We start from the raw sequence: 15,373 nt of genomic DNA, 5'->3' as shown, positions 1-15,373 counted from the left end.
TCAGGGCATGTCACAACACAACACAACAAAACACAAAACTTACTCACTGCCTCGTGATGAATTCCAGTAATGAGCATGTGGATACATTACTCATCTATGGAGAAGCTAGACAGAATTCATACCAAGCACAACACCTGTATGAAGAACGCTATCCACATAGACGAAAACAAACAGGCATGACATTTTGGAGTGTGGAAAGACGTCTGCAGGCTACTGTATCCCTGAGAAGGACACAGCCTGTTCAAGATCATCCTGTGACGTCTACTTACAACAAAGAAGTTGTATTGGACAGTATCTGGCATAACCCTAACACTAGCACATGGGCCATTGCACAGGACATTAACATCAGCCAGGTGTCTGTTATGTGGATATGACATGCCCAGCATTTCACCTATATTACAGTATATGCACCTACACCAGGAGCTCCATGGTTATTATTTTTAAGCCCGTCTGATGTTCTGTTAATGGGACCCTACAGTATGTGGACACTGATCCTGCCTTTGTAGTTACCATCTTATTTACAGACAAAGCACAGTTACACAAAAATGGAACCATTAATTGCCATAATATGCACTACTGGAGTGTGGATAATCCCTATTGGATTAGACAGGCAGCTGTTCAGATACAATGCTGCATGAACGTATAGTGTGATATTGGGGGTTACCACCTCATTGGTCCCCATTTCTTTGAGGTTCACCTTACGGGAGAACGCTATCTGCGATTCCTCCAAGGTGAACGACCACTGTCATTGGAACATATGCCACTCTTTGACCACTGCAGGATGTGGTTTCAAAATGTCGGAGCTCCACTGCACACAGCGGTGGTAGTTCGGAACTATCTCCATGCGACGTATCCTGATGTGGATAGGAAGGGGACGACTGTCCCCTGGCCCACCAGATTGCCCGCTCTTACACCCGTGGATTTTTTCCTGTGAAGCCATGTAAAACAACTGGTGTATGCACCGGAACTGGTCAGTCCTGGTCACCTTAGAAAACTCATCACCAAGACATGCCAATCCGTTATGCTGGGGATGTTGCAATGTGCAGGACGGTCCTTGCAACATCATGCACAGCTCTGTATCGACCATGGAGATTAGCAGTTTGAGTAGGTGCTGTGTTAAAATTCAAAGTTTACTGAAATCCTGTCACATGTTTCCTAGCCTCTTCCATACCAGCTCCATACCATATACCATGATACCAATGGCCTCTTTCAGGGCCAAATAAACAAATTTGCCTTTGGAAATTATTAAGTATTCAACTTTATCACATCCCAGGCAACTGGCAGTTAAAAAAAAATCCTTGCTTGGGACTCAAACCTCCATATTCTCTAGTACTGCCCACTATAACATCTCCGACAGTGCTCCTACCAAAAGAGCTATTGTGAGGCTCGCCATACAGCGGGCAGTACAAAACCTATACAATACCTGTTCCTGGTCTGTATGTGCACCTCCTGATTTTTGTATCTATGATCATTTCTGGGGTTCATTTGGGGTACCCATAATAAATTAATAGTGGCGTTCACAATTCCTTCTGTCTTCTAGCCCATAACCACACATCTCATTATATTACCCCAGTATAAGGTGAGGGACCGATGTATTTCAGAATTGTAGTAAACGCAGCAGGTTACATAAAACTAGATTACGTTTCCAGTTCCTCTAGCTGGTGCTCTACTTTTTAGATACACAGCAGCTCAACATGCCTCAACCTAGTAACATTTAGGCAAGTTACACTCTGATAGCGTGCTCTTGGTCCTTTCTACGATAACTTGATCGGCCCTCTCCGCAGACCCATTTTGCTCAGGATTGCACGACACTTTCAATTCATAATTAATCCCACAAAATCTGACCTCCTCCTGTAATGCCTAGCCTTTGTACTCTCTACCATTTTATGTCTGCAAACATTTAATCCTATTCCCTCTTTCATTCTCTAGGCTAGCTTTAAAGGTTCTGAAACATTCTGGGACCACTTGAGATTCCTTACTTTTGAGAAAGAACAAAGACCTTTCTAGTACTACCATCAATGAATGTGAGCATGTACAATTCCCCCCCTATTGATCTATTGCCCCACAAAGATTGGAAAGCACCAACCTCAGCTTTCCACTCTCTCTTTTGGTTTTTGGTCCTATTACGAATGGTTTCCTAGAAAGCTTTCCTTTGACACATGGAGCACCTTATTGGTTGAATAATCCAGACAACTGGCAAGCCCCTTAAATACCTGCATGTTATTATGCCCTAAATGTCTGAACTGCCTATGCCATAACGTACTGAATTATCCCCTTAACCCTAGTTGCTGAAACTGTCATCCAACCTACTTTGTTTTAAATCTAGACTGTAGATTCCATTCTCCCCTGTTGCTGTGGCTAGAATGACTCCCTTGACCAGCAAAGTCCTGGCCTCAAACAACCTGCTTCTAGACGAGTCAAAAAAAGACAGCTGTACCCTTTTGTACTAAACTGCTCACTGCTAGCATACTTGTTGATAGACCTGACACATGACATATATTTGAAACAGTAGCCAAATTTCTCTGTACCAAGTCCATTTCTACATTACCAATCCCTGTTGCACTCATTTTTTTCACTATTAGCAATGGCCACATCATCACTAACAGTATCAAATCTAATATCAGTGAAACAGTCCCTATTTCTAGTCATGTGGGCATTCGTCCCAGAATGAATATACCATATATCACTTCCGATCTCACAATGAAGAGCTGTTAACTGAGTAAAAGACTTTTCTTGGCTGGCACTACTGTTTTCTTGATCACTTTTACCTGACAGCTTCATCCCACCTTTGGTACACTCCCTCTTGAGGTGACCGGTGACTTTTCTTGGATTGAAGTTGGATTTCTTCTTACCTGTGCTCTCACTTGACCCTGGTGTTGAGGATGATGAGTACCTGTTCTGCTGCTCTTCTTGATGCCTCTGGTTCTTGGCACAAAAAGCAACCCTCTCCCTTGGACTCTACTGTCCACTTGAATCTGTCCTGTACCAGCCTCTGCTTGACCATGTTTGATTTGATGTCTCCAGTGATGGTGTTCTCTAGTGCCATCCAAAATGGTCTGTACTCCAGCGTTAGTCCCCAGAGCATCAATTAGTGATCAGCTCATTGCCAATCTTCTTCGCAATGCTTTTCAGTTTTGCATCAACCTTGGTGACCTGCTGACACTCAAGCACGTTGCCGAATTTATGTCAAACAACTGGTCTATAAGGGCAACATGCTGATTTACACCCTTATCCTTGTATGTTTGCTCCTGTTTGTCCCACATAATTTTGGCAGTTTTGCACTCCATGACTTATATATTTGGTCCCTGATCCAGTAACAAATATATTTTGCTCTTGCACTTTGTGACTGCTTCATTTTGTGTTGTTGTATCAGTGGTCACATTTGCCTCCACGTAATCCCACAGATCCTCATGGAACAAATACATCTCCATATCCATTTTCCATTGTTCACAGTTGGCCAATCCTCATAGTTTTTCAATTTGTGGAAGTGAGCTTCTGTATGTAATATTGTTAGTAACGTTGGATTCCATACCGTATGGTAAATTTTTAGGCAAAATGTGCCAAGTACAAGACACAACTTACCACGAGGTTAAATTACACATGTCCAATGCAAAATGTCTTCAAAGCACAACACACACAAAATATACACTTCCACTTAACAACACTTCTATTTCTGCATATTGCGCCCATAACCTGATATTATTTTTGGTTGTAGAAGTGGTGACTTAGGATATTTAAGCAGTTGATGTATGGAATCAGGTGACAGAAGAGTCTGGAATGAGAATAAACATAGAGAAGAGTAAAACAGTATGGATGACAAGAGGCAGGAAAGAAGGGGAAAACCAACGGAAGTTGTGAAAGAATTTCAAATACATGGAAAATATAATCTCAGAAAATGGGAAGAAAACTGAGAGTATTGGAAAGAGAATACAGCAAGCAAATGGCTTAACCAGAATGCATGGGTTATAGTGTGGCACCGAGAAGTTCCAAGGAAATATAAAGAAGTTCTGTAATTGACCTATTATATACCAATATTAACATACAACGTCGAATCAAAAAGTTCCTGCACTAGCTTTGCAGTGCACCAACAGATGCTAGCACAGGGTTGCACTTGATGAGGTAGTGTCTCAAGAGATATTGCTGTGTTAACATTGGGAATTGTTATAGTGGTATTTTTGTGAACATGTGTGTGTGGTAGTCTGTGACTATACCATGAATAGAAAGGTGCAACAAAGAGCCAACGTGAAATTTTGCATTAAACTGGGCAAATTGGCCAAAGAGGCATTGAACAGGCTTTGGCAAGCATACGACAATGAGGCAATCAGTTGTATGCAATGTTTCAAGTAGTATAGGTGCTTTACTGGTGAGATAATGTCTCTTGTAGACAAGAAGTAATCTAGAAGACCTTCCATGAGCATCAACCCAGAAAATTTGGAATGATTCAGGAACTTGTGCATGAGGATGATTGAAGGACAATCAACAACATTGTAGACATTGTTGGTGTGTCGTGTCATTTGGATCAGTACAGACAATCCTAACATCAAAATTGAACATGCACCATGTCACTTCCAAGGCTGGCTCCCCTGACTGTTGACACCTAAGCAGAAGAAACATTGCGCCGCAGTGCGCCAAAATCTCTTTGAGCATGCCATGGATGATCCATTCTTTATGCCCAAGATCATCCACTGGTGACAAGTCTTGGGTGTACAGGAATGACCCTGAGACAAAGCCCAACGAAACATGCTTGCTGAAGCATGTTCAATGTCTCTGTAGCCAATTTGCTCAGTTAAATGCAAATTTTCAAATTGGCTTGTTATTGCATATTTCAGTTCAGGATGTAATCACATACTACGACACATACATGTTCACAAAAACACCACTATAGTATTTAGGTTTTATTGCTGAACATAACAGGCTTCTGCCCAAATACATGTTCTCATTCAAACCAGATTATAAATTAAAATGAAATAAATAAATAAAATAAAATATAATTCTATATCTATATGGGCCTTGAACAACTCCTTCTCAGAGGTCCAATGGCCATGGCATTGCAGCAAACGGCATATGAGCTAACAATGACAATTAGGCAAAAAATAAAATGGCAGGATAGGATAAAATTAATTAGCGTAAAGTTAAGACAAAAGATAATAAAAGAACAAGATGGCGCAACCATGTAAAACCTACTTCTACCTCCTACCCTGTCAGCATGTCTAATGGAATTATGACTACACGCAGACATTATCCTAACATCTAAAATGCTGAGTGCCAATATCTTACTGACCTATTTATGCTAGCTACTCCACTGTTTACATTCCATGTCATTACATCATATACTTACCTCGTATTTCTCTGAGACATTGTTTTATCACTGCGCATGAAAACTTGTTCAGGCCACTGTCATTCCTCCACTGTTTTGCTATCCATACAATAATTTTTTGCTCATCTTTTTGTCTACACATTTTTTGTTGCTTAACATTTAGGAATTTTGCCCTTAGTTTCTCTGTTCCTATACAATCACAAAGTAAATGTAAGCCATCATGCTCAGCCTCACATAGTATACACTGAGAGTTCGTTTTGCTCCTGATCCATCCTTTACTTCTATGCATCGCCATCAGCCACCATAATAACCCACCCTTTAATCTTCCATCCCCAAATCTGATCCTTAAGTTGGAGATCTGGTATACCTTATAGAATAGGCTGAGCGAAGGCCTTTCTTTACATTCTTCCAAACAATTCTGGATCTGTATGTCCTTAATTCTCATTGTCAAGGCCCACTGCATTCTGCTATTGTTCCCCTTCCATCCCTCTTGCCAAATATATCCCATACCCAATTCCTCAACGTAACTTTTGATTTTTGCTAGCCAACACTCATCATAGTTTCCTTCCAGTTCATATCTATATATTTTCTGCAGCAGAATGCCACCGCTACCCCGTCTTAGTCTAGTCCAATAATTTAATATCCTTTTAACACAGTCCAACTCAAACTCTCCGCATAAGATTAGAGACCCCACATTAGCTGTACATTGTGGTAGTCTCATAACAGCCTTACTGAATTTATATATTATTTGATTCAGGCTGTCCCTTTTCTTTTCTAATCCCCACAATTCAACCCCATATAAAGCTCTGCTTAGGACCAGAGATTTTAGTAATAGCCTAAGTATTTTATAGCTTGCTCCTGGATATTTGGCAACTAGAATTTTTATTGCTGCAAGGGCTGCAACCCCTCTCAGCTTACATCTCTTTATGTGGTCGTCCCAACCTCCTTTTCTATTCAGTATTACTCCTAGATATTCTAATCTATCTACTTCCTCTATTCTTGCCCCTTGTATCCACCATTCCCTTACTTTTTTTACCCTCCTTCTCTTACTTGCAATCATCACCTTTGATTTATAATAGTTAAATTTCAGCAACCACTTATTTGCATAATCTACTAATTTATCCAAACTTTTCTTCAATCCTCCCCTAGTCAGCGTCATTAACAGAATATCATCAGCGAAAATCAGGCCTGAGATCTCCATATTACCCACTGCCGGTACAGCCCACCTAGCCCCTCCATGCTCATCCAATATAACATTTATAAATAGTATAAATAATATGGGCGATAATTTACACCATTGTTTAAGGCCCTGTTTGCATTCTATTGGTTTGCTTATTACATTGTTCTCTAGTTTGACACTACTATATACTCTTTGATACAGTGCCTCTACCTCACGTATCATATTCCTAGAGACTCCCAGCCTCCCTAATTTTTCTATTAACACCTTTCTGCTCACCGTGTCGAACGTTTTCTCAAAATCTACTGCTGCCAGAAATATGCTGCCTCTTTCCTGCAGTGTATTTCTCTGCTAGCATTTTCACAATCATGATATTATCTATTGTTTGCCTCCCTGATATTTAGAGATTATACCATTATTTTCAGCCCAATCCCTTAGTCTATTAGCTAAGACTCCTGTGTAAACTTTGCTCAATGTATCTAACAGGGTTATACCTCGGTAGTTATTAGGTAAATTTCTATTCCCTTTCTTTTAATATATTGGGCATATTATCCCATATTCCCATTCCTTCGGTACCTTCGCCCCATTGAAAATCCTGTTGAATAGCTTTACAATACCTTCTACCATTTGACTGTATTTACTTATTTGTTTCCAGCATACATTACTAATACCATTCCTCCTCCCCCCCACCCCGCTGATTTTATCTTCAGTTTCCCAATCAAACCCTGTACTTCTTCTATCGTGATATCCCTATCTAGTTCGTGGATACTTACTTCCACATTAGACCACAAGGCTGCTTTCTTTCCTTATACTCCCAATCGTCCCTTGCTCCTAATAGCTCGCTGAAATATGTCACCCATTTTACATAGTCAATATTCATTTTCTTCGGACCCTTCCCTCCTTTATTGATCATATTTATTCTCTCCCATATTTTTTCAGTCCGATTCATACTGCATTCCTTATTTATTATCTCTGGTTGGTCCTTCAACCACTGCTTCTTCTTCTTCTTCTTCTTCTCCGCAATTTTCCTTTTATACTCTTTCCTCAGCCTACAAAATGCTTCACGATCTTTGTTCCTTCCTTTTGCTCTGTACTCTTTTAATGCTCCTAGCGCTGCTCTTCTACAAACCTCACATTCCCTATCATACCAACCATCCCCTTCTGTTTTTTTTCCCTTCTGCTGTGCTCGACGCCCGTGTCACTCTCCTTACAGGGTCTTGTAACAACTCCAACACTCCGTCTATGTTATTTTCCATCAGCGCCCTTTCCCAGCCAATTCTAATTAATTGTATCTCCTTATCCATAAATGCATCTAGCTCTCCTTTTGAATTCTCTGTCCATATATATTTAATATAACCACTATCTCCCTCTTATCGTACTTTTCTTCTCTTCCTCTTTGCTTTCCTCTCCCCTCGCCAAACTCACCCATACCGGAGCATGGTGCGATTTGATCCAGTCCTCCACCACTATGCTTTTGATGTTATCTAGCAAGTCCTCTGAACTCATTACTAAATCAATAATGCTCCCCCCCTGTTCAGTAATATAGGTCTTTTTTCCTTCTCTGTCCCCCTCTCAATAGCCGTTCAAAATGCAGAAATTCCCGACTTCGCACAATTCTAAAAGTTTTCTACTGTAGTTATTAATTACCTTATTGTTATTACTTCTTCCTGATCCTACTATCAATTCTTCTTCCTTACTATACCTTGGGATTCACTCACCTATTCTGGCATTCCAGTCTCCAAATAACAATATTCCGTCCACCTCATACCTCCCTCTAATGATACTAATTTCTAATAATAATTCCTCGAATAACTTATCATTTGCACATGGAGATTCCTTGGGGTGTTAGTAGGCAAAAGCCAAGCATAAATGTTTCTCTCTCCCTGCCTCTCTCCCCATGTTAAATCTTATCCATATCACACCTTCAATGCCACTCTCAATATATTCTATACATTGGTTCAAATCTTCTTTAACTAGCACGACTATTCCTCTGGGCGTGCGGCCCATTTTGCTTAATCTCTTCCTTGACTTGTGCCTCACCGTAAATCCTCCACAAGTTATCTCCCTGCCTACTTCTAGCCGTGTTTCCAAAAGCGCTACAATATCAAAGCCTTCTATTAAATTTTTCACTTTTATATTGCCTATTTTACTCAATACACCTTCAATATTAACAAAGCCTATCTTCCAGCCTAGTTACGGCTTTTTCTCCCTACCCTCCAAACCACCATCTTTATTCTTACTCCTCGTCACCCTCTCACTCTCAGCTTCTACCTCCCTTCCGTCATTCTTTGACACTTTATTGTCCTCCTTCCTCTCTTTATCTTCTAAACCTTTATTCCTTTTCCCGCACAAGTCCTTCAAGCTCCTGCTTCTCCCCTTGCTCATAAGGTCTCTCTCTTTCCTGTCACCCCCTAGGTCGGCAATCAATGAATCCTCTTTTCCTTTTGGAACACTATCCAATAACACTTCCTGAACCTGCACGTTTCATCTTCCACTCACACTATCTTGCACTGAACTGTTTTCTTGTCTCGGCGCTTCAGCCATTGTTACCGCGTTTCCTCCCTCCTCTTGGGCGTACTCCTGTCTGTCTTTTGGTCGCTTCAATTGTTCCTCTTCCCGTTTCAGCTCTTCCTCCATACCTTTTTGTTTTGTTGCCGACCAAACATGCCACCAGATACCACTTGTTACTACCAGCCTTTGGTCCTTCATAATTGCTTTAAGGTCTTGATGTCTAGCTCGGCATAAATGATTTCGAAAGATTTTCCTATTCTCAACTCCTTCTCTTCCCAAGTCTTTGTTTATCCAGATCCTTTCACCTTGTAAATTCCTTGCATTTTTTATCACTATATCCGCCATTATGGTTGACATCAGCTTCACTTTCACTGGTCTTCTACCTTTCACCTTCCCTACTCTTTTGACATCATCCATATCCACTTCACTGAAGTTAAGTTTCAGCTTATTTTGGACGAGGTCCACCACTTTATATATAAGCTTCACTTTATTTTCACTCCGCTCTTCCTGTAATCCTTTCTTGGTTGACAAGGCCGAGCTCATTCTTCAGAGACGCCACTTCCTTCTCCAGATTTTTTCCCTGCTCTTTTAGCACTCCCGTTGCTCTCTCATTCTCCTCTATTCTGTTTTCTGTAACTCCCCACTGTTCCTTGAACCATATCTTCATATCTTCAAAACCCTTGGCTTGTTCCTTTCTCAATTCCTTTACCAGTGCATCTCCAGTATATGTTTTTATGGCATCTCCTATCAGCCCTCTGATTCTATCCCAGTCCTCCCAGCTCATGTCAGGGCCTGGATTCATCTCCACGCCCCCTATAAGTAATAGCATAGTTATCACCGTCGCTGCCAAATTAGCCTCGCCAATCTTCTCCAGCTCTCCCTTGTTCGTCGCATGTCCCTTTATCTTCTTCTGCCTGCTCTGCCAGCCGCCAATCGCCGAACGATATTGCTCAATAGCAATCATGTTATAGTGCACTCGCCTTACCACACATCCACACTGGCCGGTTGCTCAAGTAGTACGAAACACCACAAGAAAACTCTCTACATTATCATAGCAATGTCTCCTGGCATACTGCCTTATCAAGGCTGAAGGTCAATAAAGCTAGTAGCATAATCCTCTGCTGCCATCTGTTGTGCACAACAGACAAAAATCCCAAAGATATGTCCATGTTCATGTTTTGTAGCTCGTAGTATTAGTAATAATAACAACAATTTCTTGTGGCTATTTCTAACCTGGTGCAGCCATTGTAAGGTAGACCCTCCGACAAGGGTGGGCGACACCTGCATGTATAGTAAACTGCATGTTGGATAGTGTTATTTGTGGTGCATGAGTTGCAGGGACATTGGAGACAGTACAAACCCCCAGTCCCCGAGCCAAGGGAATTAACCATTTAAGGTTAAAATCTCTATCCCATCTGGAAATTGATCCTGGGGCCCTCTGAACCAAGGAGCAGGGCAGTATTAGTAGTCAGGATGCAATAAGACAGTCAGTATGGGATGGAAAGAGAACTATAGTAGATGATTATGTAAATATAGATCCTGCAAACTGTCTTGTTGTTCTAGTAAGTAGTGCAAGACAGACACTTAGCAAAGAATTCTCCAAATGGCTGCAGAGCTCAAATGACAACAGAAGAATGCACAACCACCACCCAGCAATTTGAGAACTTCTCGTGTAAGCAGCCACGTTTGAGCTTCTTGGCTACCCGCTTGACACCACTGTTTCAAACAATGCATATGCACTGCAGCAACTTGTGCTGAGAACAATGTAAAGTTGAGAGGCAATGTAACCAACACAACTGATAGGGATGAATTTAGAAGTCTTCTAATCCTGAACAAATAATACTTGATAGAAACCTTTTAATATGTTGTATAAACAGATTTTTTGACCTTGACGGATAATGTACTTACCCACAGTGAATAAATTCTATATGGCTCCTCCTTCCTCACTCTTTTCTGATTAACACCATGCATTATTCATACGATTACCATTCAAGGTATTGTACCATGAACCAATGTTTCAACATGGATAATTTACTGGCAAGGAAAGCATGCTAGAAAACATTTATCATAAACAACTATGGACTGTATGGCAAGGAGACGGGCTTTTCTTACTTTTAGAAGCAAAAAAATTTCATGTGACTAAATCTTGTGAATGTAAGTCAGATGCCTTTGCTTGAATTCTAAAATCTTAGCTGAATTGATAAGAATTCACATCACAATTCAACATCATTCATAAAATCACTTCTGCTTACACCAATGCACAAAAGGCAATCATGAATATTACTGGCATTTACTGTCTATTCATTTGTATATTTTACTTTGATATCCAATATTACATTTTAGCCAACTTGAAGGTGTGTGATCCTGGTGGTATGAGATGTCTCTCAAAATATACCGGTAAGTACATATAATAATGTTATCACTAATTAGTTCTATAAATAGTTCTGATCTAGACCGCTTTCATTTCAACATGCAAGCATATCTATGCTTAGTAAAAGCTATAATTAAATAAAACAATGTACAATGAAACAAAGAACTATCTTTTCACGTATTTATAAGTTTTTATTTTATAACCTTATGTTCAATGCCATTCTAGAGAGTTTTACTATACAAATAGAAACCTATGATACGTGAAAGGATTCTGTTCTTGTTGCAGTACACTAACAGCAGTCCTTACCTTTCTAGAAGACTACAGTGAAAATACACACAATTTTAATGGCATCCATTCAGTACAAACTCCTCAAGATCTTGGATTTAGTTTCCATCAACATACTTATTTAATTTACCGTACCTAATTATTTCTCACAGTTATTGACGTGTGTGTGAGCGTGTGCGTGCGTGCGCACGCATGCGCGCGCATTGAATACAAATGAATAATGCACTGTCTTCTATCTGCATGAATTCTGACCCATTTTAACCTTTCTTTCTTTCTTTGGTACCGTACTTATTTCTATCAAAGAACAAAAATTATTTAAATGTTTCATTAAATGAATTAATTTAATGGAAAATGTAAAAAATCACTAACAAGGATCTTCAAAATACTATGTTCATTTCACTGCAGAGACTCTTATAAGACTGCAAGAGCCTAATTCAAATGATGAGAAACAGATCGACTGTCAATGTCTACCCAGCTGTGAAGCTGTCAACTATGTCATTGAAATGCAGAGTGACATGCCCTGGTAACTTGAATTATTTTCTCTCTAATTTTATTTGTTCCATAGACATAATTTTAAAAAGAATCACTACCCATTAACAATATTATTCTTACAGGTTTCTTGGTACAAATTTCAAATGGAGCTTGACTCGATATCCACTGATGAGACTTAAAAGAGATGTCCTGTTTGGTTTTACAGATGTACTGGGTAAGAAATATTTAACCCTTCATCACTAACCTCTCCCACAACCAACGTTATCACTAACCATTCGTCTGTGGGACTATGCAAATGAAACCACCAATATCTGCAACTGTCACCTTTATGCATATAAAAAACTAAACCAAAACTTAAAAATACACTTATACAAGCACACTTTTCTATTTTTGAAATCCTAGAAGTCATTACCACATGGAAAGCACTTGTTCGATTCTTGGCTGCTGTATATCTCCATCGTAACCAATACACTAAGAAAACATCAATTTCAATACGTTCAAAGGAAAAAATTGCGCAGATTTTCTTTCATTCACTCTGTTTTTGGTTCAATCACTCTACCACCGCATTTTCTCCATAAACATCAATCAGCATCACACTGACTGGCCTTCATGAAACTGAACACAGGATCATGTTTTTTTATCATCAGCTTGGTTGACTTTACTTTGAGGTCTGTCTATTTGCTCTTAACTACCTACATATCACTTAAACACACTACTCAGGTATTTCATCAATGACCACCACACACTGCCCAACTGCAAGCAGTGCAAAAGAAGCGAGTCTGCATCTTTGAAGGAGAAAAGACAAGTTTTCTTCTTGTAGGGTTGCTCTTGTTCAGGTTTGCATGTTTCTGCATTTACTTTGAGTATTCCACCTAACATTGCTCTCAACGGCCAGAACAAATTTGTCTGCATAAGCCGGTGCCAATGGTGAGGTGTAATCAGATCACTTCTCAGCTGGTGTGCATAGGTCATTTGCGAGATTGATTTTTCTCCTTTTCTCAGAATATTGTGGCAGTATATAATGTAATTCTTGACAAGGAACATGTTGATTATGTAGAAAGAAATACATAGAAGGCAGTGTTGGGTCTTTCTTCTACAGTTTATACTGTCACGTTATGTCTAACCATTCGTTCCTTAGACGACGGCAGCTCGGTAACACTAAAATGAAATGAGGTACAAAAGAACTTCCACACTTTCTCAAGTTAGGACGCATTGTGGGAAAGGTACTGAGAATGAATAACAAAACATTTTACCAGAAGGGTGGGGGAAGAACATTCATCTCTGTGCATCGTCCAGCAGGCAAATGGTTAGTGATGCAGTGTTAAATTAATTTCCAAATTTCAAATACATTTTGTATCAATTAAGTGACTCAAATTATGGTGGTGGTAATGATTGAGTTTATTTAGTTAGGGCTTTCAGAGTCCAGCATACTAGACACAGTAATATTATTTAGTTCAAGGTTTTCAGAGCCCAATATACTGGACAAAGTAATTTCTTTTCATCTGTAAAAGTGCCCAGCATAAAACAATTAAAATTATTCCTGGGAATCTATATGTTGCATACCGTACAACCTTCAAGTAATGATATTTTCTTTCCTATACCCCTAAAAGAATTATAAATGAGACCAAGGAGTATTCTCTTTGCTGTTACTTATAGTTCCTCCAGAAGATTATGATCTACATTTACTCTGATAAACATCCAGATTTTCGTTGTTTTTGTACCACTCAAGCGGCATAATCTCAAAAGACTTATCATATAATGTAATTTAATCGATTCCTGCCTAGCAAAGGGTAATGTAATGATGTTATAACTAGCACTAAGGTACTGGGAATGCATTTGCTCTTAAGAGCAATCTCTTGTCCCTGGGACAATGAAAAATGATCAAGAATTTGAGGAATGAAAGTGACTAAGATCCTAGATAAAATCTGCCCCCACTGTATGTTCCACCATTAATTATTTCATATAAAAAATTAATATTTGATCCAGGAGTGTAGAAGTGAAAGACAATATCTTATCATACAAGCCTCAAATGGGCTCATATCACAACATAGTTTGCATGTATATTTATTTATTTCTTTTTTAAAATTATGTTTTGTTGGGGATTTAAATGTTCTTGGAGACTCCAAGTATTATAACATCATTCTTCTTACAGATTTTCATTCTTTACACAATTTTACTATATCTGAAACTTTAGTAAAATATTGCTTCTTGACAAATCAACACAGAAAAAAAAATTGTGACATGAAATAATTTTTTTTTTCCAGTGTCTATTGGAGGAACAGCTGGTCTATTTCTAGGCTGCAGTATTTTAAGTTTCATGGAAATATTCTATTTCTTCACTCTACGACTCTTTTTCCATATAATTGGGTGGAAGAAGAAATAAGTTTGAAGTAAAGAAGGTGGTAAAAATTGTATAAGCACTGCTCCTTTTTGGAAGGAATTAACACAACATCAAGAACAAAAAAGTTTTAAATCAACTGTAGAATATTCTATTGAAAACAATAACATGCACATATATTAAACATTAGTGCAACTTTTTTTCATCTTTAATAATTTGGAAGTTTTCATATTCTTAAAGCTTTTACAGCATTCAAATATGTATGTTGATTCTTGCACTCACACCATTTCTCTGCATGTCTTTGTTGTTTTAACAATAAATTAGATAATAGTAGCATGATGGTGATTTCTTATTCCTTATCAGAATTGCACCTTGCCTTCTACTAGAAAAATAACCTTAACTAGCCAAAAATCATCAAAACATGATGGTCAATGGGGTAAATATTTAGTGAAGGATTTCCATATATAAGACATTTATTTATTTATTTATTTATTTATTGGTGACAAAAGGTCCCATGAGCCTCTGGCTCATGATAGGGACAATACAGTACATACTTTTTTATGGCAACACAATAATTACATTTCATATACAATGGCTTTTCTGTAAAGTGACAAGTACAATTTTTTTTTTTTTTTTTTTTTACATGTTAGGATCATAGTTTTTCAGAAGTATATTCAGATATTGCATGGCTGTAATATACTAAATATGGACAATATATATATATTATTGTATTAATTAAAGCAAGTTATATAGAGATTATATTAAGATATCTGTAAAAGAGTAATATTCCTTCAGTTTTTTTTAAAACATATAACCGATTTAGAGTTCTTTATAACAGGAGGCAACACATTATATTCCCTAAACATTGATGATTCTATGCCT

The 15,373-nt window shown here is 38.7% G+C and overlaps 1 protein-coding gene across 2 annotated transcripts in view; it reads left to right on the top strand.

The window, feature by feature from the left end:
* LOC136864521 (pickpocket protein 11) overlaps positions 1-14,824 on the top strand; it is a 248,834-nt gene extending 234,010 nt beyond the window's left edge. The window contains exons 8-11 of one of the 2 annotated variants that reach the window (XM_067141596.2): positions 11,349-11,402; positions 12,067-12,184; positions 12,276-12,367; positions 14,418-14,824. In XM_067141596.2, the coding sequence (XP_066997697.2) occupies positions 11,349-11,402; positions 12,067-12,184; positions 12,276-12,367; positions 14,418-14,536 (383 nt within the window). In that variant the 3' untranslated portion in view covers positions 14,537-14,824. The remainder of the gene's footprint in view (positions 1-11,348; positions 11,403-12,066; positions 12,185-12,275; positions 12,368-14,417) is intronic. The other variant, XM_067141597.2, reaches the window with a different exon arrangement.
* The last annotated feature ends 549 nt before the right edge of the window (positions 14,825-15,373 follow it).

The sequence above is a fragment of the Anabrus simplex genome, chromosome 2, assembly GCF_040414725.1.
Source record: "Anabrus simplex isolate iqAnaSimp1 chromosome 2, ASM4041472v1, whole genome shotgun sequence".
Classification (NCBI taxonomy): Eukaryota; Metazoa; Arthropoda; class Insecta; order Orthoptera; family Tettigoniidae; genus Anabrus; species Anabrus simplex.
Note: the sequence above shows the minus strand (reverse complement) of the source record. Positions and strands in the feature narration are given on the sequence as shown.